The sequence below is a fragment of the Aulonocara sp. 'chitande type north' Nkhata Bay genome, linkage group LG5 (assembly GCF_057382095.1).
Source record: "Aulonocara sp. 'chitande type north' Nkhata Bay isolate Kocher_YH1m ecotype deep benthic linkage group LG5, A_spYH_male_GT1.1, whole genome shotgun sequence".
In the NCBI taxonomy this organism is placed as follows: domain Eukaryota; kingdom Metazoa; phylum Chordata; class Actinopteri; order Cichliformes; family Cichlidae; genus Aulonocara; species Aulonocara sp. 'chitande type north' Nkhata Bay.
Window position 1 is genome coordinate 42,007,476 of NC_141348.1, and position 27,691 is coordinate 42,035,166.

General features: G+C 41.6%; 1 protein-coding gene and 1 long non-coding RNA gene across 3 annotated transcripts; one reads left to right on the forward strand and one right to left on the reverse strand.

Annotated features, from left to right (window-relative positions):
- Positions 1–5,833: 5,833 nt before the first annotated feature.
- On the reverse strand, positions 5,834–26,602 carry LOC147331383 (delayed-rectifier potassium channel regulatory subunit KCNS2-like). Of its 2 annotated transcripts, XM_086293660.1 has the most exons (10): positions 26,452–26,602; positions 18,399–18,580; positions 18,137–18,270; positions 17,095–17,259; positions 16,844–17,015; positions 15,677–15,760; positions 14,588–14,749; positions 13,224–13,307; positions 7,763–7,855; positions 5,834–6,919 (listed from the first exon to the last, which is right to left on the reverse strand). In XM_086293660.1, the coding sequence occupies exons 2-10, from the start codon at positions 18,567–18,569 to the stop codon at positions 6,470–6,472; spliced, it is 1,515 nt and encodes a 504-aa protein (XP_086149786.1). In that variant the 5' UTR covers positions 18,570–18,580; positions 26,452–26,602; the 3' UTR covers positions 5,834–6,469. The 2 variants fall into 2 exon arrangements, with proteins under 2 accessions (XP_086149786.1, XP_086149787.1); XM_086293661.1 differs by lacking the exon at positions 14,588–14,749.
- Positions 17,510–18,567, forward strand: LOC147331384 (uncharacterized). The gene is made up of 3 exons (XR_015129185.1): positions 17,510–17,574; positions 17,680–17,792; positions 17,984–18,567. It is a non-coding gene; the product is annotated as an uncharacterized LOC147331384 (long non-coding RNA).
- Positions 26,603–27,691: the final 1,089 nt, after the last annotated feature.

Genomic DNA, 27,691 nt, shown 5'->3' on the forward strand with positions numbered 1-27,691 from the left:
TCCATCAGGTCTGTGGTTACAGTCATTGACATGCTCGTGTTTTATCAGCCTGTTACTTTGCAGTAATAAGCAGCTGTAGGCATGTCTGAGACCAAACTGATAAAGGTGGATGGATATCAGTGCAGGCCGGAGGAAGAACCTGTGAGTTTGTTTGAACTGCCCCTTTAAGCTGGTTGGTGTCTCCTGTGTTTCTCTGTAAGATGATGACTCATGAGCACAATTCATTTCCTGCTGTGTTACAGGCAAAGCTTTTTCTGCCTTGTCCTACCAACTGTGGATGCACTGTGGGGCTGTCAGAATATAAAAACTGGTTTTGATCCCTCGACGTTCAGAAAAAGGGGACACATATTTAAAATAATGGCGCCTGATTGTTGTTGAATTATTTGCATGAGCTGCTTGTTGCTGCCTGAAATTAAGTCAAAGTCACTGGAGACCAGACAACCTCTTTTTTTTTTTTTCTTTAATGTAACAGAGACACTTTTAAATGCTTCTTTGATTTTCCAACCTTTGACTGATTCTTCATAAACTGCTGAATATGGAAACCACAACAAACATCAGAAAGCATTTGCAGGTTTATTTTTGGTACAGCCAAACTTCTTCAACCTTGAGACTGTTGAATTTTTACTTTGATTTAATATAATTTACATGCTTGAGTTAAAAAAAAAAAAAACTGAGCAGCATGTCAGTTTACTCAACGAGTGATTCATGGATAAATCCATACACTCAAAATGAGGCTCTCTTTAATCTCTACGTTTGTTTTGTGAACATTTCTTTCTTTAACTTTTTGTTTCGTGCTGGTTTTATATAACTAGCTGTTTAATTTCACCTCAATATTCAAGCACAAACATTTTTTGGATCAAATAAAGACCAGAATTGGATTCTTGGAAAAAAGTGAACAAACGAACAAAACAAAGAAAACCAGAGAAAAACATGAAATGTTGCTTTAGTTCAGCAACTCCAGATTAGACTTTTTATTTTACAAGTTAATCTAAGTGAAAATCTTTCTGCCGTCTTGTGTCTCTGCCTTTTGTATAAATCTGTTTGAGCATGTCAGGATCTGAGTTTGCTTCCTGTTGGCGTCGGCCTTAAAGTCAGCTTGTGTTTGAGATCACTGGTGTTTGGTTGGTTTGTGTCCTTTGTGGGTTTTTTGTTGTTTGCTTGTCTAACAAAGAAAATAAAAAACTAAAGCAATAAAAGATGCTGCTTTTACTTTTGTACATATAGATTCTTATTAAAGTTCCAATTAAATCAAATGTAACTGTAAACACGCAGCAGACGCTTCATTAGGTACACCTTGGCAGTAACAGGCTGGACCCCATTTTTCCTTCAGAACTGCTTCAATTCTTCATGGCAGAGATTAAATATAAAGAACACTTCTCAAAGATTTTGGTCCATGTTGAAATGACAGCATCACAAAGTAACTGCAGATTTGTCAGCTGCATCCTTCATGTAACTCTCCTGTTGCAGCACATCCCAAACTGAGACTCAACACACCAGGCAAATTATATTTCATCATTTGTTCACCAGTTTTAATAAGTCTGTTGCAATTATTGCCACAATTTCCTGTTGTTATTTGACAGGTGTGGTCTTCTGCTGTCTACAGTTCAAGATGCTCTTCTGCATATCTTGGTTGTAACGAGCGGTTATTTGAGTTACTGAGTTACTCTGACCTCTGACATCAAACATTAACACAGTTTCTGCTCACTGGATATTTGCTCTTTTTTTTTTTAACCGTTCCCTGTAATCAGCAGTTTCTGAACTACTCAGACCTGCTGCTCAGTTGGAGCTTCAGCAGGTCGTCTTGACTCTACGTGGCTAAATGTACACTGTTTCTGCCATGTGACTGTCTGTCAGTATTTCCATACTGGATTTTATATCTGATGAAATAACTGATGTTCCAGTTTGCACAGTCATGCTCTGCCTTCATCATCAGCGTTGGCTGCAGGACTCTCACTGCCTTCTGCACTTTCTGAAAGTTTTCTCGTGTCCTATCAGATCCATCACAAACACCCAAACTTTTTAGGCACGCCTCGTCCCCCTTTTTCTTGTTTCCTCTCCTTGTTCAGACTTTTGACTGTCAGCCAAAATAGCAGAAATGAATTTTTAATCAGCCAGTCACGAATCTGATCTCTCTCTCCTTCAGTCTGTCTACAGATGTGCTGTTTGTCCCGACAAAAATAAAACAGAAAGAGTGTGTGTGTGTGTGTGTGTGTGTGTGTGTGTGTGTGTGTGTGTGTGTGTGTGTGAGAGAGAGAGAGAGAGAGAGAGAGTTTTCCTAGAAAGAGGACATCCAGCACTGGGGCAGATCTACTGGGGAGCAAGAGGGGGCAACTGCCCCCCCACTGTAGAGCCTTGCCCCCAACCTGCTGCATGTTGCTGAGTGTTCTTGAGCTTTTTGCTCTTCCTAAAGCTCTAAGATGCTGCCCACCTGCATATTTAGGGTTCAAACTATAGAAATAGGCATTCATGGCCTTTTCATTCACCACATCCAGGAACGTAGGGGCTCTAGGAACGCAACCCCCACAAATTCCGGGGGTTGACTGGATGACTGGATAAGCCACCTTTGTCTGACTGTTGCTGTGATTGGGAGCTACATGATTAAAATTTAATTGAACTAAATGAATTGGATGTCTCTCTCTGAGACTGACAAACCCTGACGGCACCTGAATGGTCGTGCCGTCCTAGAGGAGCTGGACTACCTGTGCTGCTTTAAAGGAGTCCAGCCTCTCCAGGGCTCCTGATGTCACTTTGATCCAAAGCAGCTGAAGTGGAGTCGGAGTAGTTTTTGCTTCCTAACTGGACAGAGAGATGTCCTTGATGCTTAACTGCTCTGACTGATTGTTCCCTTAATCCCTTAATAGTTTCATTTTGAGCACTGTTGAAACTTTACAGTTCATCCGTTACTTTTTCTTCCAAAGTCCTGAACACACTCTCATCATGCTGAAAAGGCAGACGTTGCACTGTGTTTAGGCTGAGAAACATTGTGCCAAGGCTTGATGACAAAAACCTTTCTCAGTTTCTCTCCGCGTTTTCAAACAGACAACAGCGTTCAGCCCCAACTCGACGTGGCACAGCTTCAAACTGTGGATCATCAGCTCTCTGTCAGACTGGAAGGAATCCTGCCCGGAGACTCGTCCGACACAAGCATCCATTATGTGAAACTCAAGCTAAGCTGCAGAACAATCTTAATGTCGTTCATCCTGCGGAAATTTCACCCTGCTTGTCTTTCAGAACGAAGTTTTGGCAGAGAGGTGACATTTAAAGGGCCAGTTCACCCAAATCCGATTCTCATTAAGACGTCTTAACGGTTTCAGTCCTCTCAGAAAGAAAGTTGTTATTGTAAGTAAACCAGAGGTGAGTGAACTGGAACTAGAATAGAACTAAATATTAAACCAGTTCTTCTGTTAACAGCTTCTTAAGTTAGAAGTTCAAAAGTTAGTCCAGAGCCAGAACAGTGTTGTCGTCCACCGTCTGCTACATAAAACTATAAAAGAAATATGCACCGAGGCTCATGCTGTCGTGTTTAAGAGTTTTGGTTATCCTTCATTTCCTGTTTTTTTTTATTGTGAAAGTATCTTTTCACCTCATTAAATGTCTTGTCTTTAACTTTGTTATTTGATGAGTTTAATGTTTCTGTTTTCCTTTGCTCTCTTTCAGATTTTCCCTTTTTTATTAACTTGTCTCCATTTTAAGAAACATCTTTAGTGCTTTTATAAATGCAGCACTTCAGGTTTCCTTTCTCTCTTCAACACGTGCCTTTTTATCTTCTGTTTGACTTTGACAAGTTTTAAAGGACATTTGATTTGCATTTGATATGATGACAAAGAAAACAAAAGGAAGAGAGGGAGAGAGCAAAGTGCCCAACGGACACTGAATATAAACTGAGTGTAAAAATTAGATGGACATGAAAAGGACTTAGTAGAATTAAAAAGAAAGAGACATTAGCTCAGGTGAATGCTGAGTTTGATGCTCTCAGCAGCGTCAGAACTGACTTTTAGTGACAGTTTGACAGGTTTGGTTCATTTACGAGTACAAAGTGTTTGACGTTTCACAAAGTGATGACTAAACAAACACCAATGACGCATCTCAAACTGAAACAGGCCTGTAGGAATCTATAAATACTGTAAGATGCAGTATATCTTTATTTATCTTTAGAATATGACCCAAATTTAAATGATTTACTCTTGAGTTTCATGTATTTGCTCTTCTGTGCAACAGATTATGATTTTACGGTTTTCAGCTGCTGTCCTGAGTCAGAGCCTAAACGTTGCATCTCATCACCCTCCAGGAGATGAACTGAAGCGTCATCTGTCTGGTTAGTGTTTCCTCACAGAGAGGGTCTCGTGCACCTTTTTGAGCCAGTCTGAAACGTCTGGAAGGATTTTTATAAACATCCACAACCATGTTTATTATAGCACACTCAAAATCTGTGTTCAATTTAGGTTTTTACACCTCAGTGAGATTTTTCAGTCAGTTCTCAGAGATAATTCTGGTTTTTCAGATGCTGCCTGCATCTCACTGTTAATCATAAGGTGACTTTTGGCTTTAGTGTCTTTTTAAACCAAATGTGACAAAATAACGACCCAGTTTCAGAGACAGTTTACAAAGTCTGTTAGAACCTGAGCGGTCCGAGTCATTTGGGACTTGGTTGCGCTTCTTTCAGTCACTGATTAGGTTTATTAAAGATCACGGTTTGGGTTAAAACACAACCCTCAGCAACATAACAGTGACACGGCGCACACCGGCCTCTCACTCAGTAAAGCTGTAGGTCAGTCAGTCACACTGATTTTGACACATGTGGGCTAACTGCATTTGCTAGAGTGACCATATTTTGATTTCCAAAACAGAGGACACTTGGCCCAGTTATGAAGAATTTTAATAATACTGTTTGTTTAAAGAAAATTTTAACATATTTAAAAGATGCCTTCTCTGTGCGGTTAATGAATGGTGAAATAAAAAATGTCATAAAGGCTTTTACAAGTCAACAAGTGCAAATAAATAAATAAATAAATTTACAAAAATTGGCGTTTCTAACCTCAGTTAACTTTGTTTGCACGCCACCATTCGTCCAGTCAAATTGGGAATATTTTCTCTGTTCCATGGTTACTTAAGTCTGAGAAATGTCACCGTACTGGATTTCATAGCTTCAAGAGAGACAATAGCTTCAGTCTTGGTGCGACACTGCTGAACTTTTTTAGCTGTGTTAAAGTCTGGAAATGTTTTTTTGTTGTTTTTTTTTTTTAGCAACATGGATGTGTAGCTATTGTGATGCTTCATAGTATGAAATGTCAGTGCACCTTCTGCTCCAGATACAAGCACCCTCGTTTTTCCAGGTGTAACAAAGAACTCAGTCAACTTACAAGATGAATTTTTGCCTCGTGCAGCCTTTTTAAGTTTTTCTGTGTCCATGTGAGCAACAAGATCTCTGGCACCTTTGTTAGACACACAAATGTCTGTGCCAGCTCTGCACACAGTGCACTCCGCCTCCCATTTATTCCGACTGGGATGGTACAAGAGAAATTTCTTGATGCACTTGCGCTTTGGCATCTTTTCAGCGCGCTGCTCCGCGCTCTGTCCCGTCTGTGCGTGGGGAACGACCCCTTACACCACATTTCGGGGATGATGTTGCACATATGAGTCCTCTGTAGGCCTGTAGGAAAACCCGGACATTTTCATCCATCTCAAAGAAAAGGACGGTTGGTCACTCTAGCGTTTACCTCTTTCCAGTCTTTATGCTAACCTAAACACAGCTTAACTTTTCTTATTCTACCTGCAGAAAACTACAAAAATGCTCCCACTGAGGCTTCAAATGATAAAGTTGACCAACTTTTTTTTTTATCAAATGTTACCTTTATACATTTTACTTCAAGAACAAAATAACAATTCAGACTTTCATAATCTTTTTATTCGTTTCATTTCATACACGTGCATGCTATTTCTCTTCAGTCCAGCTCAGTTAAGGCTCAATTGATTCGGTTCTTGAGCAGACCTTCGTGTTTAATCTCGCCTTATGTAATTTTATTGTTTTGGGTGTTTTATCTTTAACAGCTACATAAAAACTTCATTATCAGAAAGAACAAATTTCCACCCTGAAAGCTGCCCACATGCACGAATAATAGCAAACTACCGTCCATCATGTAGGTTTGTCATGGAAACCCAAAGCTAATAATTAAAACCAATTTACAACACGATCCCTCCAACTCCTGATTTCTTTAAATTTCCCAAAATCTGATCAAATCCCAGCCCTCCTGGACTTTAGTCCTCCTGTTTATGCTCGATGAGTTCAAAGGTCAAACTTGAAGCGTACAGATCACTCTTGTGTTGCCTTGTTTTAAATAAAAGCCAGATTAAATATGAATGCAGTCATCGTTTCCATATGAACACGTCATGCATGAGGCAGGAAGTGAATCTGAACAGCTTTGATCTCCTGCCTTGATCAGCTCTTCAGCAGCTCTTCATCAGCTCTTCATCACAGCTGATGCGGCTCCTTCTTCCTCGTTATCGACGTGTAAGATGGATGCTCCACATAACTATAGTTTATTACACCTCCTTCATCCTCATAATCTATATCGTCCTCTTCAATATCATCAATATCATCATCGTCCAGGCAGCAGCTGTCCCCGTCTGACCCCTCGTCCTCTTCATCCTCCTCTGGCACATTCTCGCAGCTCATCCTCATCTTCTTGCCGTTGTTGTTCCTCACCGACGCCTCCAGAGCTTTCTGGCGACGGTAGAAGTGGGAGAACTTGTTGAAGATGATGGTGATGGGCAGCGCCACCACCAGGGTGCCACCCAGGATGCAGCCGCTTGCCGCCAACTTCCCGACCACAGTGACCGGCACTACGTCTCCATAACCCACTGTGGTCATGCTCACTGTCCCCCACCACCAGCAGGCCGGGATGGTGTCCAGGCCCACATCCTGGAATCAGACACAGAGGGATGCTTTAGACATCCAAGGTAATGATTTTCAGATGTATTAATATTATTATGTAAAGAACACAATTAAATAATAAAATACTTTGGTATATAAAATCTATCAGAACAAAGTTGAAGCTCTAATTTTCAAGAGGAAGAGATAAAGACAAACCTCTGACCACACGGACTAATGTGCTCTTTGAATTGAATCATTAGTAATTACACCAACAGGTGTGTCTTCCAACATCACAGATATCCCTGAAAAACAGGATAACTGCCACTTCGACTGTTCACTCACTGATATTTTTATTTGTTACAGACCAAAGCAAAGCTAACAGCTTGATTACGCTGTGAAGGATTTATCAGCGTCTAACGACACTAATTAAAGTGAAACACTCTGTGAGCCAAAACCTTTTAATTAGCCAAATGTCATGAAAATCAGCTCAAGGATTTCATTGGCCGGAGGAACACGAGTGAGTATTAACACAAAGACTTTGTTACAAAGTAACTGAGTAGTTGGTTGAAGTGTGTAGCCATGTTTTCCGTCTTCATACCGTAGCATCCGCCGAACATTTCACAATGTAATGTTTGCTACGTTCATCGCCGTGTTAGCATTCCGACATTTATACTGAGAGGAATTCAAACTGCTCAGAAAGTTTTGGAAACATTCAAACTGTAAACTGATGATGGCTGTAAAACCGTACGCCAAACAGACTCTCACTGAAATCACTGAAACTAAGATGTTAAACTTTTAAAAGGCAAATTCAAAGAATTTATTTGAACACAAACTAAAAGTGAAATGATTTCCACCAGTGAGGAACGCGACCCCACGTCAGTCAAACTTTACCTCTTCATACTCAGCAGTGTAGGCGATACCCGAGAAGACGGACACTCCCACGGCCAGGTAGAGCAGCAGGATGCCCACCTCACGGTAGCTGTGCTGCAGGTAAAACATGGAGGGGTTGAGATGTGTTTGTGCACAAAGCCTCATCTGTCACGATCCAATAACTGAGGTTCAATTTGTGACAGCGTCACAGCCAAACGCCCACCGCCACTCCCGCCCAGCGGGAGAAAACACTCATCTGTGTTTTTTCTTGATGTGAACTTTGTGTCTGCAGCTCGCCTGACAAAAAGTTTGTCTCTGTAAATGTGACTCTACTTCTAAAGTTTTGCACTTCCTCATAAAAACTCATAAAAGAAGGTTTTATAAGAAGACTAGAAGAGAACATGTGGAAATACTGATTTGTATTCGACTCCCGCACTCCTCCACCAAGCTGAAAGTCCTCCATATAATGGATGAGTTCAGTTCCTGGTTTCAGGACATCTAGATGTGAAATCACTTTGAAATAAGAAAATCTCAAGAATGTCAACAGATTATTACAGTTTGATATGTATTTATGACATTTTGACGCGATGTGTCCCGTCTCCTGTAACGTTTTTAGGGAACTCTGCCCATAACTTTTTATAATCCTGCCAACAATCACATGAACTTCTTATTGAAAGCAATGAGCAACACAATCTGACAACACAGCAGAATTTAACACAGTTTAAAGTAGGGGTGGGGAACGTCCGGCCTCCGGGCCGCATGCGAGACCGTTTCAATCGGACCGCAAAGCAATAACATGTATATATTTTATATATGTAACTTATAGCATGAATAAAAAAATATGGAAAAAAAACCCCACTGACAGTCATTAGTTTTCTGAGATAAAACAGACGGCTATCTACGTCCAAGTCAAAATCCTGCTCCTCACATACAAGGTCTTAAATAATCAGGCCCCATCTTAATCAATCAATCAATCAATCTTTATTTATAAAGCACTTTTCATACAAAGATGTAGCACAAAGTGCTTTACATGGTTAAAAGCAGCCCACCCCACCCCGCCCTCCAACTCACTCCCCACACTCTCATTAACATAAACGATCGTGAATACATACACCCCCCCCACACCCCCCCCCCCACACACACACACACACACACACACTTAAAGAGTAAAATTGGGCTGGGCACACATGAGCCCAGTGAGGAAACACTATAACAGGGAGCCGTCTGCACCGGGAGCCGGTCACAGACCGCAGCCTCCAGGCTGGGCACACAGCAGGAGGGAGGCAAAGGAGCCCCCCAGCCAGGCTGAGAGGACCCCAGAGACCCAGCAGCCACAGTCGATCACAGCCCCGGTGCAGAGAGCGCCCTCTGAGGAAACACTGGAGATATGACCTAATAAGAGTATATACAGGATAAAAAGATAAAATAAATAAGATACAATATAAATATAAATAGAGTAAGAAGTTTTAAAAAAAAATAAGAATAAAATGAATAAATATTAGGCAAAACCTAAATTAATGATGTAAATAGAATAACAGGATAGAATAAATAAGCATAAAATTAATAAACGCTAAGTAAAAGCTAAATTAAAAAGGTGGGTCTTGAGCCTGTTCTTAAAAACATGTACGTTCTCTGCGGCCCTGAGCTCCTCCGGCAGGCTGTTCCACAGACGAGGACCATACCACTGAAAAGCTGCCTCTCCGTGAGCATGTGTCCTGACTTTAGGGACAATCAAAAGGCCAGTACCAGAGGACCTCAGGGTCCGCGAGGGTTCATATGGTAAAAGCAGATCTGAGAGATAAGACGGCCCGAGACCATTAAGACATTTAAAAACCAATAAAAGAACTTTACAATCGATCCTGAAACACACGGGGAGCCAATGACCTTGTAGTACCATATCACCCTATTAGAGCTCTTCGCTCTCGCTCTGCAGGCCTACTTGTTGTTCCTAGAGTATTTAAAAGTAGAATGGGAGGCAGAGCCTTCAGTTTTCAGGCCCCTCTTCTGTGGAACCAGCTTCCAGTTTGGATTCAGGAGACAGACACTATCTCTACTTTCAAGATTAGGCTTCAAACTTTCCTTTTTGCTAAAGCATATAGTTAGGGCTGGACCAGGTGACCCTGAATCCTCCCTTAGTTATGCTGCAATAGGTGTAGGCTGCCGGGGGATTCCCATGATGCATTGAGTTTTTCCTTTCCAGTCACCTTCCTCACTCACTATGTATTAACAGACCTCTCTGCATTGAATCATATCTGTTATTAACCTCTGTCTCTCTTCCACAGCATGTCTTTATCCTGTCTTCCTTCTCTCACCCCAACCAATCACAGCAGATGGCCCCGCCCCTCCCTGAGCCTGGTTCTGCCGGAGGTTTCTTCCTGTTAAAAGGGAGTTTTTCCTTCCCACTGTCACCATAGTGCTGCTCATAGGGGGTCATATGATTGATGGGGTTTTCTCTGTACCTATGAAGCGCCTTCAGGCAACTTTTGTTGTGATTTGGTGCTATATAAATAAAATTGAATTGAATACAGCACGTGATGTACGTTATTACATGATTGACAACAAAGGATGAATCCTGGCAGCTGTCATGAAAACGAAGGTGGATTCAGAACGCTGCGTGTTCCAGGAAAGATGGACACCTGATTTTTTTTCTTTGTTTAAGTGAAAGGCAAGCTGTGCCCAGTTTGTGGCGCGGCGCCGGCGCCATTACAGTTCGAAGCATGCTAAACATGATGAGCTGAGAGCTCAACGTTAATGCTCTTCCCCAGAGTTTGAGTCCTTAACAAGCAGCTCTCACACGACCACAGACAGACAGAGAATAACGTGTGCAAGTTTTGTGGTGAGTGCATTAATAGCCATGAAACCTCATGAGGCTTAGTAACACGGTACTTTGTAAAAAATGAAATGGCCCCCACCCCTGCTTTAAAGGAAACAAATGTCAGCTATATTAAAATGAAGAAGGATGGTGCTGAAAAAGAAGTGTAAAAAATAAAGAAATGTGGATCCTTTGCACTATGAAAAACAAATCTAGAGAAAAAAAACTTTGTATGCAAAAAACAGTCAGTGGAGTAAAAAAATGAGTTATCTGAGAAATGGAGCATTTCCACAAATAAGCAGCAGTAAAAGTCAATTCACAATGAAGCTGGTCTTTTTTCAGAGAACTGCTTTTTCATTAGATTATGCTTTACTTCTGAAATGTTTTGTTTTCCATTTTCAAGATCAAACTAAACATTAAACTAATGTTTTGAGTTAAAGGCTTTTTCATTACTTGATATGCAGGAAAGAGACCAAATAAGCTCTCAGTGCTTCATTTCAAATGCCGGTCACGGATCAGGAACTTTATTAAAGTGGTGCTGCACTTTAAAGGCTTTAATAATCCTCTGCTGGAAGGAACAAGCTCATGGTATAGGAGACGAGACGGAAACACAATGTGCAGATGTAATGAAAACCAGGAGGAGCAGCATGGTCCCTGATCCTTCATCAACAACTCCACCTCCAAAAAATGTCAAATAAAACAGAACACATGGATTTCCATAATATCAGATTATGTTCACAATAGAATTGACAAAATATCTAATTTTAAGAAAAATAAATGCTCATTTTGAATTTGATGACAGTAGTCCATCTCAGGATGCTGGGACAGGCCGTGCATTCCCACATGCATGCATTATGAGTCCATAAACATCTGGGAACTCAGGAGACCAGCTGTCATAAGTCAAAGGAGACTCTGAAGTTCTGGACTCTGCATTCACAACCCAGCAACCGACAGAGCTGTTTAACAAGTGTATTTACACAAGGTTTAAAAGGCAGCAGGACCTGAGGCTGATGAATCACAGGACGGTGATTCAGGCGGCTGTTTTGTCAACAAAGGAGAGAAGACTCGGTCAGAGCCAGAGCAGAGGAGTGGTTAGACTATCCTGACATCCTGGGAGGGACGGGAGGAGCGGTGGCGTGTGGACAGGCAGGTAAGTTTCCTCCGTTCCTTTCTCAGTGCACACAGACCAGCTTGGAAATCCCGGGAAAGACGTCTGTTGCAGGTCAGTGGCTTAACAGGTATGCTGACTGATCACAGTCTGAGAGGTTTGGCTCGAGCGGGTCTTAAAACTAATCACTAATCCTCAGATGGACGGCATGTGCAGCAGGCGAGAAGCGATTTTCAGTTGGTGTACGGTCCGGACTGCAGGCTGCCACTTCAGCACTTGGACTCTATCCAAGGAGCTGTGCAGCGGGAATAGGAAGGCCTTCCCTGGAAAAGTTGTCGTCTGGATGGAAGCATATGTAATACCATCAGAGATGCAGGTTTCTGAACTGAGTGCTGATAACAAGCCAGATGTTCCCTCTGCTCTTTAGTCCAGAGGCCGTAGCATCCATGATTTCCAAATAGAATTTCACATTTCAGTTCGTCTGACCTCAGAACAGTTTTTCACGTTGCCTCAGTCCAATTTTAATCAGCTACGAGAGACGGCGGCGTTTCGGGATCACGTTACCATACGGCTTCTTGTTTGCACGATAGAGCTTTAACCTGCCGCCCCGCGCAGATGGCACGGTGAGTTGTGTTCATAGGCAGAACCGACCCTGCACACACTGATTTCTCCCAATTCTCTGATTATTTTGATGATATTATGCATCATAGATGAGGAGATATTCACAGCCTTCACAATTTTAAATTCAGGAACATTATTCTGGAATATTTTACTTCTTAGAAACGGTCTCTCTGAGCTTCTCGGTGAATAAACTTTGGGTCTACGAGGTTTACAAAAACATTTTACGCCGCGTCCCAACTTTTTAGGAATTGGGATGGTGCGTCCATTTTCCCCGCTGGTGTCATTGATACATTACACATGATACTAAACATACACAATATACACAAAAAGGTTGCTTGGACTGATTTAGAATATTAAACCAAGTTTCCATCAGATGTTAAAGGTTGCATAAAGAGATTCTGAGCAGATTAATGTGTAAACATGACTTAAAGTGTAAATGTTGCCATCATAGATTGTGCTAGCTTCAAGGCTTTTACAGATGACCTCACTAATCCAACTTATACCTTGAAAGCATGATTTGAATTATAAACCATCCACAGCAATGCTAGCTAATTGGAATTGCTAAGTCATGCGTTTCCTAATGTTGTTTTTCTTCCATCTCAAACACACTGACACAATTCCCCTAAACTCAACAAGTGAACATCAGTGAGATCTTGTGTTAAAAACTGCAGCCCACATGCAAACTTTAGTTTCCTTCCGTTGTCTTTTTTTGTGCGTCATCTCCAAAACAGTGTGCATCACATCAGCTGAGATCTGCTCACAATCCATCAACCTGTATCTGAGGCGTCTACAGAAAGGTCAACAGAACAAAATGTCACAAAACTACAAAATAAAAAAATCAGTCACGTTGTTTGTACGGCTGGTTAATGTCGCTGTGTGTATGGGATACACACATTACAAAACTTTGTGTGTCTGTGCGAGCAGACAGAGTCCCCACTCACCCGCAGTGTTGCTCCCAGTGATCGCAGGCCTGTCGAGTGTCGCGCCAACTTTAACACTCTGAAGATCCTCATTAACCTGAACACCTGAGAGGACACAGAGTGGACTATGAGTCTTTAAAAAGAGTCGAACTCTGGCTGCACGGCAGCAGCTGCAGACATTCACTACACTGATCCAACGGTGGAGTCACGAAGCTTCAAATAACGGGGTCCGTGTATGGACGCGTAATCGCCGCGAGCTTCAGATGGGGTTTTTTCTAATGAGCACAGAAGCCACACCCACCATGTGCTCTAAGCTTTTGTTTGCGAGGAACAGCCAATCGGAAGGAAGTTGCATCAACGACATGTTGGTGTTAAAGACCCTAGCATTAGCTCAGCAGCAGGCCCATTTTATTTTTAGTGCTCTTTAAATGACAGAAAGTAACAGAAAGAAGAGAAGACGAGCTTTAGGGAGATAAGCACAAAGCATTCATGGAAAAATCAGCTTCACATTACTGTAACTCCTCAACCACACTGGGCTACAGAAAAAATGGTTCCTGAAAGATGAGAATCATCTTATAATTTTACAGCCACAATGATAAAATAAGCCCAGGCCCAGTATGATACTGGTGTGATAAAGGGTTGAACAGTGGGTGAACGGAGGCGCCTCATTAAATATAACTGTTTTGAACTGGGAATCATAAAAAGTTACTCAAATGTGAAACGAAACCCTAAAAAAAAAATCCCTGACCCCGATGTTTTCAATTTAAAATGAACTGAACGTCGTTGTTATAAAGAGCAGGTTTTGTGTTGTGGCATTTGAATCTGTTTGTCATTTTAGAAATATTGATTGAGAAATAGCTCCAGTTACACATGTATCATAGTTGTGCACTAATTAGCCGCACAGATCCATGAAATGCTAGACTGTCATTCAGGACCTGGAAATATATCAGACTAATGGAGCTACAATCCATAAGCCTTAGTTTCCTCCTGCTACAGGAGAATCTTAAGTGTGACATTAAGACCTGTGAGTAAGCATACACTCTTACATTGACTTCCTTTATGATTTCTCTTCATCGTGTGTAATATAAAATGAGCGTGGTCCAAGAACTGGTTGTTGTTGCTTGTGTGATCTCACTCTACCTGGTCTGCAGTTATTAATACTGTCTCAGCGTTACAGTTTGAGGCTAGCAGAACCTCCACAGATGGTGCATGTAATATTAACAGTGTGCTCTTTGATGGGACTGATGAGATTAATACTGCATATCAGACACTGTCACCATAAATACAAACTATCACAGCCTTTACTGAGCGATTATGACAAATGTGACGAATCCTTCGTTACATTTTTACCAGAGCAGCATGCGGTCCACATCCACAGCACAGACCTGTATGAGTCGTCCCAGGTTGCCCAGTTCGGACTCGGATCCCAGAGTCATGTCAAAGAGCAGAGTGACGTAGATGGGAACCACAGACACCATGTCAATAATGTTCAGAGGGTGATGGAAGAACTTCTTCCTGTTTGGTGCGAGCAGCAGCCGCGTGACGACCTCAAAGAGATCACAAACACTCAGCGTTTGTCACTGTCCTCTGTGTTCAGCGTCTCTATCAGCACTGACATATTTGGGCCTAATATTTAAGTTTAGGTATTTTAACTGTGCCTGGAATTTGTGTTTAGTCTAAACAAAGTAATAAAATTAAACTGATGCAAGTCAAACCAATTGAATGAAGTATGTAACAGCTCATCATGGTCTGACTTTGCATTCTTTGAGGGTTTTTTTCTTTGTCTCGTGAGTTCCCCGCGTCTTTGTGTGATGTTCTTTGTCTTCTTTTCATTTTACTTCCTTCTTTATTTTAAAGATTTATTTGACGGGACAGCAGTAAAGAGGGGAGAGAGAGCGGGGAAAGATACACAGTAAAGGAACGTGGGCTCAAACCTCAAACTGACGTTCTTCCTGTTTTATTTTGAAGGGTATTTCCTCACTTGGCTTCCATAAGTTTAATTCCCTCCTTGTGTACCTTTCTCTCTCTGCTGTATTTACTCTGTTAGTCTTTGTGAAGTTGTCCCCGTGTCTTCCTTCGCGACCTGTTTCTCTGTTTTTTTTCACTTCCTGCTCCGTATATTTTCGGAGTGATCCTCTCTGTTCTGTGTTTCCTGCCTTCACCGTGTAGCACGTTGCTATCTTTCAGGAGTATTTAAAGTGCCTTTTCCTTCATCCCTGCAAAGACATTAAACTCTGTGCTGTGTTTCATCTTCCCTTTGATAAATCTCCAGCGTGAGATACATATTTATGATCATTTTAAAGCATATTATCTTTATTGTTTGCTTAACTGATACACAGTTAAGTTTATTACTTTTTTTCTTCTCATTGACATGCATGGGAAATGCCCTTATACACAACCTCAAATATTAGACCCAGTGAGTTTTTAGTGCACAGTAAAACAGTTCACAGCAGGCTTAGTTTTAATCACCTCACCTCGAAGGTGAACCAGCAGGAGCAGAACACCTCCAGCGCCTGCATGGTCGGCTCTTCAATCAACTTTCCATCAGAATCAAAAGTCTGGGAGACAAAAAGGACAGAGGACAGTTTTTAAAAGTGTTTTCAATTAAACATTTAGTGATTTCAAATGTATTAAAATTTGAGAGCCCATTAGATATTTTTATTTTGAAATAATTACAAACACAAATTTTTATTCATGTATCTTTTCAACGACAGGATTTTCTTTAACAGACATCAAAGGTAGAATGCTCAGTTCAGCATGAACGCTGATCTTAGAGCCAAAGAAAAGACAAACAGACACATGGTGGCTAAACAGAAATGATCTGTTGTAATAAATGCAAATACAAACAGGAAAAGTGATGATATAAGGTGGACTAAGGATAAAAATAAGGCATCAAGAGTTTAAATAAAACACAAGTAAAACAGGGTCAATCTATCTGACTGATTAAATCATTTTATTGGTACTTTATTCTTCTTTAATTATCTTTATGTAAATAGTTGTTCGTGTGTTTTGGGACTTAATCAGGAAAAATCTAAAGCACAGAGAGCTGCGTGTCCAAGCTGTTGATTTACTGGTTCATTTAGTTTCCCACCATCACCTTTGGCCACTTACTGAAAGAGTGAGGTCACAAACGAAGGAAATGAACTTCCTCTGCAGACTGTCTGAGCAGTTAAAGGACACACTGGAGAGATTATATCTCAGTTTACTTCCTTAAAAAGCTGGGAGAGCTGGCCAGGACATCGCTGTCCCTGTGACCTGGACCCGGGCACTTTGGTTTTTAGCATCACTCTGTTTGGATGCAAACAATTATCAGTATTTTACTTTGTTTTCAGTTCATAAGGTTGCTTCAAGCATGTTTTTCTGTCTTTCTCAGAGCGGATTTAAGGCTCTTTGTGAAAGACATCTTTGGTAATATTAGACGAGTGTAAGTCACACAAAATTAGTTTGTCTATTTGATTTCACTGAGTTTGACTCTGAGAGCAAACAAACAGTTTTAATGAAACTGTGGATGAAAAGGGTTAAATACTCGAATTGTCTTCATGTGAGCCTGAATCAGCCCGATGAAGCCAACAGATGCTTCCTGCTGAAAGCTGACTGAACCGTGTTGTTTGGTCTCCACGTTTCCAGCTCGCCGTACCCACCTGATACTCTGGCATGCTGTTGATACACATGGTGGAGATGGATGTGAGCACCACTCCGATGGAGAGCAGACTGAAGAGCTTGCTGGGGATGGAGTATCCCGGGTTCTCCAGCGTCAACCACAAACACTTCCTGATGTTCCCATAACGCACTTCCTGGAAGTGCTGCATGTCTCTGCGAAGGTGGAAAAAGGCAGTGAGTTAATAATTTATTTAAAAAAAGGAGAAAGAAAGTGCAGCTGTGTGTCTTTTACTTGTTTAAGTCGGATATCTCGTCCACAGATGTGTCTACACTGCTGGCGTCGCTCTCATCGTCCCAGCTACGATGTCGGCTGCTCTCCAGTTTGCGGTCGTGGTAACGGTAACTACAGCAACTGTCCAGGAAGAACTCATTGATGCCCCAGTACTCGATCTCCTGGCTGTTCGGGGAATAGAAGCCAAATCAAGGTTATCTATGCAGTATTAAAAGAAAAGTACAAACTACATCAAAATAAAATGATTTCCATCTGTTTTTTTCTTCATCTGCTTCCAATGTTATTAGTGCACTAAATGGATCCATGACTCCTATAATTATGCTGCATAAACAAAGGACATATGCAAGCAGGCCAAAGGCCTAATTCACATTAAATCTCTGCTTGTTCTTTCCAGCACAAATATAACACTGACACACCTGAAGATCCACTACAGGATTTGCAGATTTGCTTTGGTGTGAAAACCAGGATGTGTTCCTGAAGGTAACCAAACAGGCTTTTTGAGCAAACCTCAGTTTAACAAACGTTAAAGAAAAGTAAAACAAAAACAATCCAACCGTGGAGCTCAGTCTTTGCGTTCATGTCCAGGACACGGGACCAATCAAAGCCTCCACCACCAGCGCTGCACCCTCAGTGACTGTAGATGATGTCACATTTGTGCACAACAGCAGTGCTTCAGTGTGTGAGATCATGAATAAGAGGTGAGATGTTACAACTTAGTCTCAGTAGTTTGGGTTTGTGACTTTTTCAAAGGATCAGCTGCTTAAATTTTACACGATTGTGTAGAGTTGATGAATTCATTTTACTGTTTATGTTTTTAGGCTTTAAAGTTTTTCATGCAAAGCAACAATGAACAGTGAAGTCTGTTAGCAGCTGCTGTGTCTGATTACAGGTCAGATAAACCAAGAAAAACTGAACAGACTAAAACCTTTGTTTGAGTCACAAACGTCCACAATCAGTTCCAGCTGGATTGGTATGACAGGTGTAAAGGTTCTCTGGGATGCAGAAGGATGAGGATGTTAAAATGAATGTTGCTCAGACAGACCTGAAGGAGAAGACGCACAGCTCCTCCATGATGTGAAGTTTGCCAGTTTGGTAGAAGTGGATGACGTAAGGGAACAGGCCGGGATTCCTATCAAAGTAAAACTCCTTCTCCTGCACATCATAGTCATCACACACCTATAGCAGGAAAGGTGGGAATACGACAGAGGAAGAGTGAAGAAGAAGAGAAGCAGGTGGGCTTTCAACAAGTCAAGCAAAAATCCATCAGGTCTCGTGTCAGTCGTATCCCGCTCACACCCAAACACCTGCAGTATGGCCTCCTCTGAGTCACATGCCAGCAGCTTTCCCAGTCTGGTGTCTGGGAATTTCTTCAGCGTGCTGGAACAGAGGCTCCTCTTCAGACCTCCGACGTTCACGTGGACGAGACCCTCGTCAGAGTCCTGGTGAGCCCAGCTGGGCAGACTCTCCTTCCCCATGGTTAGATCAGCTGAGACACAAAGACAATGAAATGAACACAAACTGAAAAACACCGCTCTGACACTTTTTAGAGACATTTAATTTTGTGGTTACATTATTAAAAGACACGATGTAGATAAAAAAGGAACTGTGAGTCTGATCTATCAGTGTGTTAGCCTGAGTCCTGTAAACATACCCTTGTCAACATATTTACCACATCATGCCAGTATACTCAACCATCTGTCACCATTCATTTCCTTTCACCGCATCCCCGCATGTCTCTGCTGCAACAGTTTCCCTTTGTGTAAGTCATTTGTGATAAAATTGCTGGTTAATTTCAAAAACTGTGAACGTATATGGATAAAACCCAAACAGCCAAGCTGTGCTCAGACATAAAAATCAATTCAGCTTTGAATTAAATCTCCACAGGACACAAACACAGATCTGCAGCAGTTTCTGTGAAGACTTCTCATAACCCCCCCTCTTGATTCTTGTCTCACATGTGAATCTGTCAGTAAGACACATGAGTGAGACAGCGAGAGAAAAGAAGCATTAAAATGTAATCATCTTAAAAGGAAAAGACATCAGAGGTGGAAAAGCCAATTCAAAGTGACGTTTCCTAACTTAAATCGGCGTTTTCTGCCATGGTTCTGCTGGGCCGAAGCTCAGAGGCATTTCTCAATGTTTTTTTTCAAAGGGAATTTATCGACGCATGGTTTTCTGAGTACACGCGATCTTTACGGTCCAGATTCAGTTACATGAGAGCTGCTTTATATTCGGCAACCGCAGCCTTCTAGTGAGGAGTAAGTACTGCGATTCAGTATCACTAACAATGATAAATAATGCCCCTCTGTTCTACTATCACTCACTCAGACGATCAAGTTTTATTCTTATTCTTGCATCTATACGTCATGTACAGGTAGAGGAAACCTGTACAGTTTATCCTTCTCCTCCTTCCTTCTATGAGTCACATGTTCCAGGCTTCAGACTGTGCTAAACACTCAGATTCACACAGTTTTTTCTGCTCTTGGGTCTTTGTGATGTCATAAAGAGTGGACATCTCCACCCATGTCCATCCTGGACATTATGGATGGGGATAGAAAATAATATATTCCCTAAAACCTTCAGTTTGGGATGAGCGACCAATCAGAAACAAGCTGGGAGGAGCTAAATCGTCTGGTTTCAGACAGAGGATGAACTGGAAGTTTCACCATGACATAAACAAGGATTATTTTGAAGTGCGATCACTCAGAGCTATTCTTGGGGCTGGAAATTAGCTGAATACGACCCCTTTGATGACAGACACAACATTTTAATGGAAGCTGTGATCGTTTGACAGTTAATGTGCATCTGACTGAATCATGACTCATCTCTCGCCCTTAATCTTTGTCTTCTTTATCTCAAGCTGAGTCAGCACTCATTAAACCCCCCATGAAGAGCGTGTAACAAAGAAGAGTCTCAGCTTTATTTTCTGCTCCAAACGTTTGAGCTTCTTTTTAAAATTCTAGCTCCTCTAACTCCACCTGCTGCTCTAAATGCACTTTTAAGACCAGGGGGGCAGAAACTAATATGTAAGTACATAGAGACATTTTCATGTTGACCACAAAACACAACAAGCACTGGTTGAGAGCCAGACTTAATCTAAGCGTAACCACAGTTTGCACATTTTCAAAGTGTTTCTGTGCAAGAAGCAGAAGATTTAAAACGGTTCTTCTGACCTCATGGTTTCTTGCAACTTTCTCCATCAAGTTTAAAAAAACAAAAAAAACATATATCGATGCAGCCAGAACTCCCACACGTGCTCATTTACTGTACTCCCGGTGCAAACACCCACACAGCGCGCATACTTTCACAACAAAAAGAAGCTACACAATGAAATCAGACAACAGATGAGTAAATTACAAAGTTCACATCAAACCCCCAAAATTGTGGAAAGTGCTGTGATGCTATCAGCGTCTCCCAAATCTTCCTGCTGTGATTTAAGATGTTTTTTAACAATACCAAGGTAACATGACTGCCAGGAAAACATAATTCAGTCCTGTTTAGTTGCCAAGAATTGTATTAATATCGCTTAGCAACAAGTAAAGGTTGTGAGGATGAAGGTGTCTGCAGCTCTGTTTTCATTTTCACTCCATCACTGCCAGTTTGAGCTGAGTGTAACTCGTGTTTTTGGAGCTACAATTTACAGCCGTCCCCCAAACACACCACACAACAGTTTATCGTGACACTCTTTCAAAGACCTGTCTGAGGGCTGAGACTTGGCGTCATGTGACGACTAGAGCTGGATATTATACGGCATGTCTGGTGAGGATTCCCCCACAAAAAACGTTTGAACCTGACACTTCATAACTTGTGTTTCTGCACCAATTTGTACTTTTTTTTCACTGATGTCTTTAAAGGGAACACAAAACTCCATCAGTATATATACTGCAGTCTAATAATGTGAGGCTTTAAGGCCATACTGTGTTGCTTTTAAAAAATTATGCTCAGTTATTCCTTGTAATAGTATCCCTGCTGGGTTAACTCGCAGACACATTTCCTCTTCATCTTCTGTGTTTTGACTTTTGCAGTCATCAGAGTCTGAGCTGACGACGTGTCAGGCTGCTTTTATGTGGGGAAATCTGGTTAAACATGTGTCACATGGTCACATCAGTAGGCTACTAAACTGTTGTGTATATTTTAAGCCACTTTTAATAGGTCAGATGCACTTCAGACAGAAAATGCTGCTTCCAGTTTGGATTGTGATTGATATTCCCTCAGTGTACACCCTCCTTATATTTCTGAGCCTTTGTGTGGCCGTCCTCTACACGCAGAGTGGAGCAGGCAGCAGATGCTGCAGGGGAAACAAAGGCAGCACAGGTGACAGTTTGTATTTGTCATCAGAGTGTAAATATCCAAACGGTTGCTTCTCATGTGGTGCTCACTCTAGCAGGACCGAGGACATCCATCCATCCATCCATCCATTGTGAGGCTGCAGTAAGTGCCTCGCTGCAGGTAAAGTGTAGCTATAATGTAATGTAACAAGGTTACAGAGCCTCTAATTACAGAGTGTAGGAAATCGCCCGAGGAATCGCAGACAGGTGTTAACCTAATGTGGACATAATGGCGTTTTAACCAGGACGCTCTGACTTCATCTGCTCCTGAATCTTTCACTGTCTTCCTGCTGGTATTTAATCAGGTTTCTCTTCGCTCAGCTCACTGATTTATGGTCACACGTCCTGGCTATTGTTCGCTTTACCGCAGCTGGAATCTGTCTTCATCCGTCAGCGGCATGTTTGGGTCAAACTCAGAGACGGGTGTAAAAACTCACAGAGCGCTGGACAAGAATAATAATAATAATAATAATTCCATGTACGTTACTATATAACGCTCTTTTACACTTGACCACATTTTTAACTCATTCACTGCCAGCCATTGGCAGTGAATGAGTTAAACCCATTGACTCATTCACTGCCATTGACGGCTATAGACGTCAATGGCAGTGAATGAGTTAACAGAAAAACAGATTTTTTTACATCCCTTTGAATTCGTGTGTAGCTACATGTTTATTTAAAAGTTGACCATGAATAATTTATGAAATATGATTTCAGTCTGAAAACGCCAACATTACATTCAGCTGCTGAAACATTAGAATCCAGCCACACAGTAATGCACAGCTGATATATTTCGGATATACTTCACTGTAATCTCTGGTCTCCTCTTTGCTGTGTTTGGTTTCTTTGGTGATTTTTAGTTAATCGTATTTATGTGAATGTTTTGTCTCTGCATGGTCATTGTCTGTTTTTTTATGGTCGGTCTTTGTGGTTCTCTTGTGTTTTCTTGTTTCATGTGGTTGGTTTTATGGTTATTTTTCATCCTTCATAATTGTTTATGCTCTCTTTGTGGCACATCCTTGTAAATGCATACATTGTTGTGAAACCACGAGAGTTAACGGTCCCTCTCTGAAGTTGATGCATGTTCAGAAATCCATTTCTAAAGATTCAACGACCGAATGCCTCCATGCATTAAACTGATGAGGCAAGAGTATTTAACCACTGAAAACGGCCTCTAGTGATAAAAGCTGAATGTAAACAAAACTTACAAACTTACAAAATAATCTGAACTCAGGAGTGTCTTACTGGACCTCTTAAACTCATCACACAGCCTTGTCTAAGGAGCTTGGAAAGAAAAGCGACTGGACTTTTCACCTCTCATCCGAGAAGCTTCTTCATTCTAAGGTCAAATGGTGGAGAGTCCCAGATTTAAACTAGAGATGGCACGATACCACTTTTTAATGTCCGATACCGATTCTGATATCATGAATTTGAATATCTGCCAATACCGATATGAAGCCGATATAGCGTATTTTGTAATCAATAAAACTGTTTTTTATAAATATCTCGCTGCATTTTGTATAAGTTCATACTTAAGTTTTAAAAAACAAGCGACCGAAGCTATTCTGTTATACCCGTATGCAAAAAATACACTACACACAAAACATTTTATAGTTTAGCAACACTGATCAATCTAATAAATTTAAACCTACACCATCCTCCCTATTCTGGTATTTTAAAGAGTAGTTACCTACCTCACTAATAGGGTTGCAAACTCCCAGCAAAAATATTAGGGAACCACCCCCCGCCCTTAATCGATGTAATCAACTTTAATTTAATGCAAGTGTAAAACAAATGCACAGAAATGAATTATTTTTCTACAATAATTAAATAGATTCAACATCTTTCTTCAACAGAATTGCAGACTGCACAGATGGTACCAAAGGAAAAAGTACTATAGCTTACTAGGGTGTATGTTAGACTTATTAGTTACTATATACAATAATGGATTTCTATACATTTAATCAGATGACCACGTTTGTTATAAGATTCAGATAATTATTTATTCAAAGTTTTTAAATGACATAACAAAGAAAAGTATGTCTTTGTGCCCCTCCCTCTCCCTGTTAATGCCCTACCTGGCCCCCGACAAAACTTTGCTAGACCCGCCCCTGCACAGTTACCAGCCTTCAGCTATGTAAAAAAGGATCCTGGTGTTAGTTGTCTCTCAGAAACAGTTCATAACTTCCCTTCAACTCATTCAACTAAAAGGTAAACCTGTTTCTCCATCACCTGTTCAGCTCTGATGGTTCAGTAAGGACATCTCCTGGTTTCATCTTCATGTTTCCCTCTCACCACATAACCAAACCGACATCATGACCAGCAGCTTTTATAAATACATTCTGCTGTTGTTTATCCGCTGGTCTCCTCTTTCTAGCGCAAAGTGGGCGATAAACAAACAAGAAAGACGGAACTTGCAGCAGAAAACCCGATCAGCTGATCATTGATCAGTTTCATGTTTGAAGTAATAACAGGAGAGGAAGGGGGAGTGAATGAGAGCAGATGCAACTGCGCAGCAAAGACAGAATAACTCCAGCTTTGTGTCTATTTTTTAATTCTAGCTGAAATACCGGACAAATCGCTTCCTTTTCACCTCAGTATGGAACTCCGATGGTCAGTGCAGCTGTGGCTCAATATATCAGTTGTTAAGCTTAACGTGGAAATACTCTGCAAACATTCAGGGATGAACTTACACACTTGCTTTACTTCTCTGGGAAAGTTTTTGCCAAGATGAAATGCCGCGGTTAGGAAGCATGTAGCGAGGCTCCAAATGCTCCAACAGACCGCCGACAGGTGTCGCAGACAACAGTCGCTCTATCACGTGACACATACTGCTCCGATGCGCCGAGCTGGGTTACGCCAAGTAGCGCGTTTTGTGAGGTGATTTTGTGATACTTCGGATCGGATTACATTTTTTATTTCTCTCCGATATCCGATCCAGTAATTTAGGTCAGTATCGGACTGATACCGATACGTAATATCGGATCAGTCCATCTCTAATTTAAACCCCGTGGGAGTTTCCCCCCAAAGAGGGACAAAGGACCCCCTGATGATCCTCTACCTAATCACATGAGCCAAGGTGTGAAAGCGGGTGTGGGTCACAATCAGCCAGGGTTTCAGGTGAGTTCATTGTGAAACCTGGCCCCACCCTATCGAGTGAATTCCTGAGGTCAGATGGCCCAGGATGTGAGTGGGCGTTAAGGCGTCTGGGAAGGGAACTCAAAACTGGATTATAGATGGCAGAGAGTTGGTGTCATAAACCACCGCCTCTGTTCAAAGATGGTCGCTCACAGTGGACATAGATGGCTTCTTTCACTCCTCTTTCAAACCATCTGTCCTCTCTGTCCAAAATGTGAACATTGGCATCCTCGAAAGAGTGTCCTTTATCCTTAAGATGCAGATGGACAGCTGAGTCTTGTCCTGTGGAGGTGGCTCTTCTGTGTTGTGCCATGCGCTTGTGAAGTTGCCGTTTAGTCTCTTCGATGTAGAGGTCTGGGCATTCCTCGCTGGACTGTACAGCAAACACCACATTGTTAAGTTTGTGTTTTGGAGTTTTGTCTTTCGGGTGAACCAGTTTCGGTCTGAGTGTGTTGCTGGGTCTGAAGTAAACTGGGATGTCATGCTTGGAGAAAACTCTCCTGAGTTTCTCTGATACATAGGGGATGTAGCCGGTGTATCAGAGAGTGTCTGGGACATCCCTTCCCAGACGCCCACTCACATCCTGGACTAGGTTTCACAATGAGCTCACCCGAAACCCTGGCTGATTGTGACCCACACCTGTTTTCACACCTTGGCTCATGTGATTAGGTAGAGGATCATCAGGGGGTCCTTTTGTCCCTCTTTGGGGGGAAACTCCCACTGGGTTTAAATCTGGGACTCTCCACCATTTGACCCTAGAACTGAAGAAGCTTCTCGGATGAGAGGTGAAACGTCTTCAAGCAACCTAAAGAAGTCCAGAAGTTTTCTTTCCAAGCTCCTTAGACTACGATGACCTGGATGACTGAGAACCTTCACAGACATACCACACAGCCTTCACTGAGCCTGGATTATGTTGTTGTTAGAGTAAACTGCTCCCGAGGCTCAGTAACTGACTTTAGCTCGAAGGAGTTTGTTCAGGATAAGAAACTCCCAACGATGACTTTAAAGTATGTTTGTTTTTGTTATCTGGAAACACTGTTCAGCCACTGCAGCTCTAAAATGATAGATTGCCCCAAAGCCTCTGTTTCTGACACCAACACTGACCTAGAGCTGACCCATTTTTTAGATTTAGTTTCACTAAATGAAACAAACATAGCTCTTTATTACCCGCTGCACTGCATCTGTCGTATTAAAATGGGCTTATTATGCTCATTTCCAGCTTGAGATGTTTATTCTCGGACTTTATCACAGTGGCTTTGCATGATTCAGATTTTGAAATAATCCTTATTTGTCATGTACAGGATGGCTTTCTTCAGATTGGCTGCCCCTTGCAAACAGAAGGTTTGTCCCTGAGACAGTTCTTGGGGATGTAAGTGCTGAGTGAACCTCAGACTGTCTGAAACCTCAGTGTTTCAGACAGCTTGTGGTTGACAGGGATGAATATTATTTAAGTTTTTACATATTTAGTATGAACATCCACTGAAATAGTATACACCACAGGAAATTTACAAAGAGCAGAATAGGCCCACTAAGGGCTCCACAGCTTGTTAATGAAGTATTTAAATATTTTCTTGCCCCCCACATTAAATACGAGTGAGACACTGGGAGCCTCCGTGTGTCTGTAATTACATGCTGAGCTCTCAGGGGAGCTGCTTTGGTGCACATACAGAAATAAAGTTGATCTATAATTCAGCACCTGCAGCCTGGAATCACAGCGGTGGGGAAAAAGCATCTTCAACAACAAACTCCCTCCGTGAGCGAGAAGCAGTGCTGCAAACAAAAGGGCGAAACTTCCCAGAGTAATCTGGGATAACTGGAGCTGCCACTTTAAATCTATTTCACTAAGACCACGCGACGAAAAAAGATGCTGGTGTGTTTTAATGTGACTTACCTGTGATGTCATCTTCACCCCATGATGAAGTTTTTCACTCCTCCACCTCTGAAAAAGATGTGATCGCTGGAAAACAAACAAGAAACCTTGTAAAACCCGCGCGACCTCCTCGTGCTGGAAACTTCAGCCTCCTGCTGCAGGGCTGTCACAGTCCGCCGTGCGCGCGCAGCTTTCCTCCATCTGAAGCGCTCATCGGTCCGTCTTCTCTCTCGGAGGCGGTCTTCGGCTTTTTCCGTCACATTCCGTAACAAGAGCCGATCTCCGAGTGAGACACGTCTCCTGTATGAAAGACTTTTTATGATGCGTTTGCGGCGCTCAGCGGTTATTCAGAGTTCAGCGAGGCTGTTTTTAAAGTTTTAATCTGTCCGCGGAGAATCAGCGCAGCTGCGTTAAACCGGCTCTAACACCGTCATCGTAATATCTCTTATATCTTACATCTGGGATGTAAGCTCTGTGTGTGTGTGTGTGTGTGTGTGTGTGTGTGTGTGCGTGTGTGTGTGTGTGTGTGTGTGTGTGTGTGTGTGTAATAAAAACGTGTAAAGTCCCAAATGCCACTTCTTCTTTTTCTTCTTCTTCTTTTTTTTTTTAAAATTAATTTACTTTTATTTCCTATATTAAGGCTTTAATATCCCAGCAGGGACACACTGCAGCTGTGAACAGCTGACTTACCTTTTTTCTTATTAAGGTATAAACTTTAAAACACTTCCTCACTGTATTGCCAACAGTGTCTGTGTCACGTGTTCAATTCTGCTTAAATCAGTGGTGTCAAACATGAGGGTTGGGGGCCATAACTGCCTCAAGAAAGACTCCAATCCGGTCCACTGGAAAATGTGAAGGAAAGCATAAACTGTATTTAAAATAGTGTTTACCTGAATTTGAACTATAATTTAATAAATGTTTACAACTCGTTGCACTGATAAAGACCTTCTCAATGGCTATTCATACAGCACCAAAGTAATTATGTAATAAATAAACGTAAAAAAAATCTCTGATTTAATAAAAACTTTCTGGGTGATGAGCTACTTTCTATAATTTTACATATTTATTTCTTGCAGTTTAAGCCCAAAGTGATGTGCTGACAGATGTCTCTTATCTGCTGTAGCAACATTTCTTTGTTGTGCAGAAAAACTGAGAGTAAGTTTCCTAGTTGGACTTTTTTCTTACATTAAGATATCTCAGGGATTAAATGTGTAGCTTCTTTATACTGACAGAAAACTGATTTGTTTTAGGTCTGAACCAA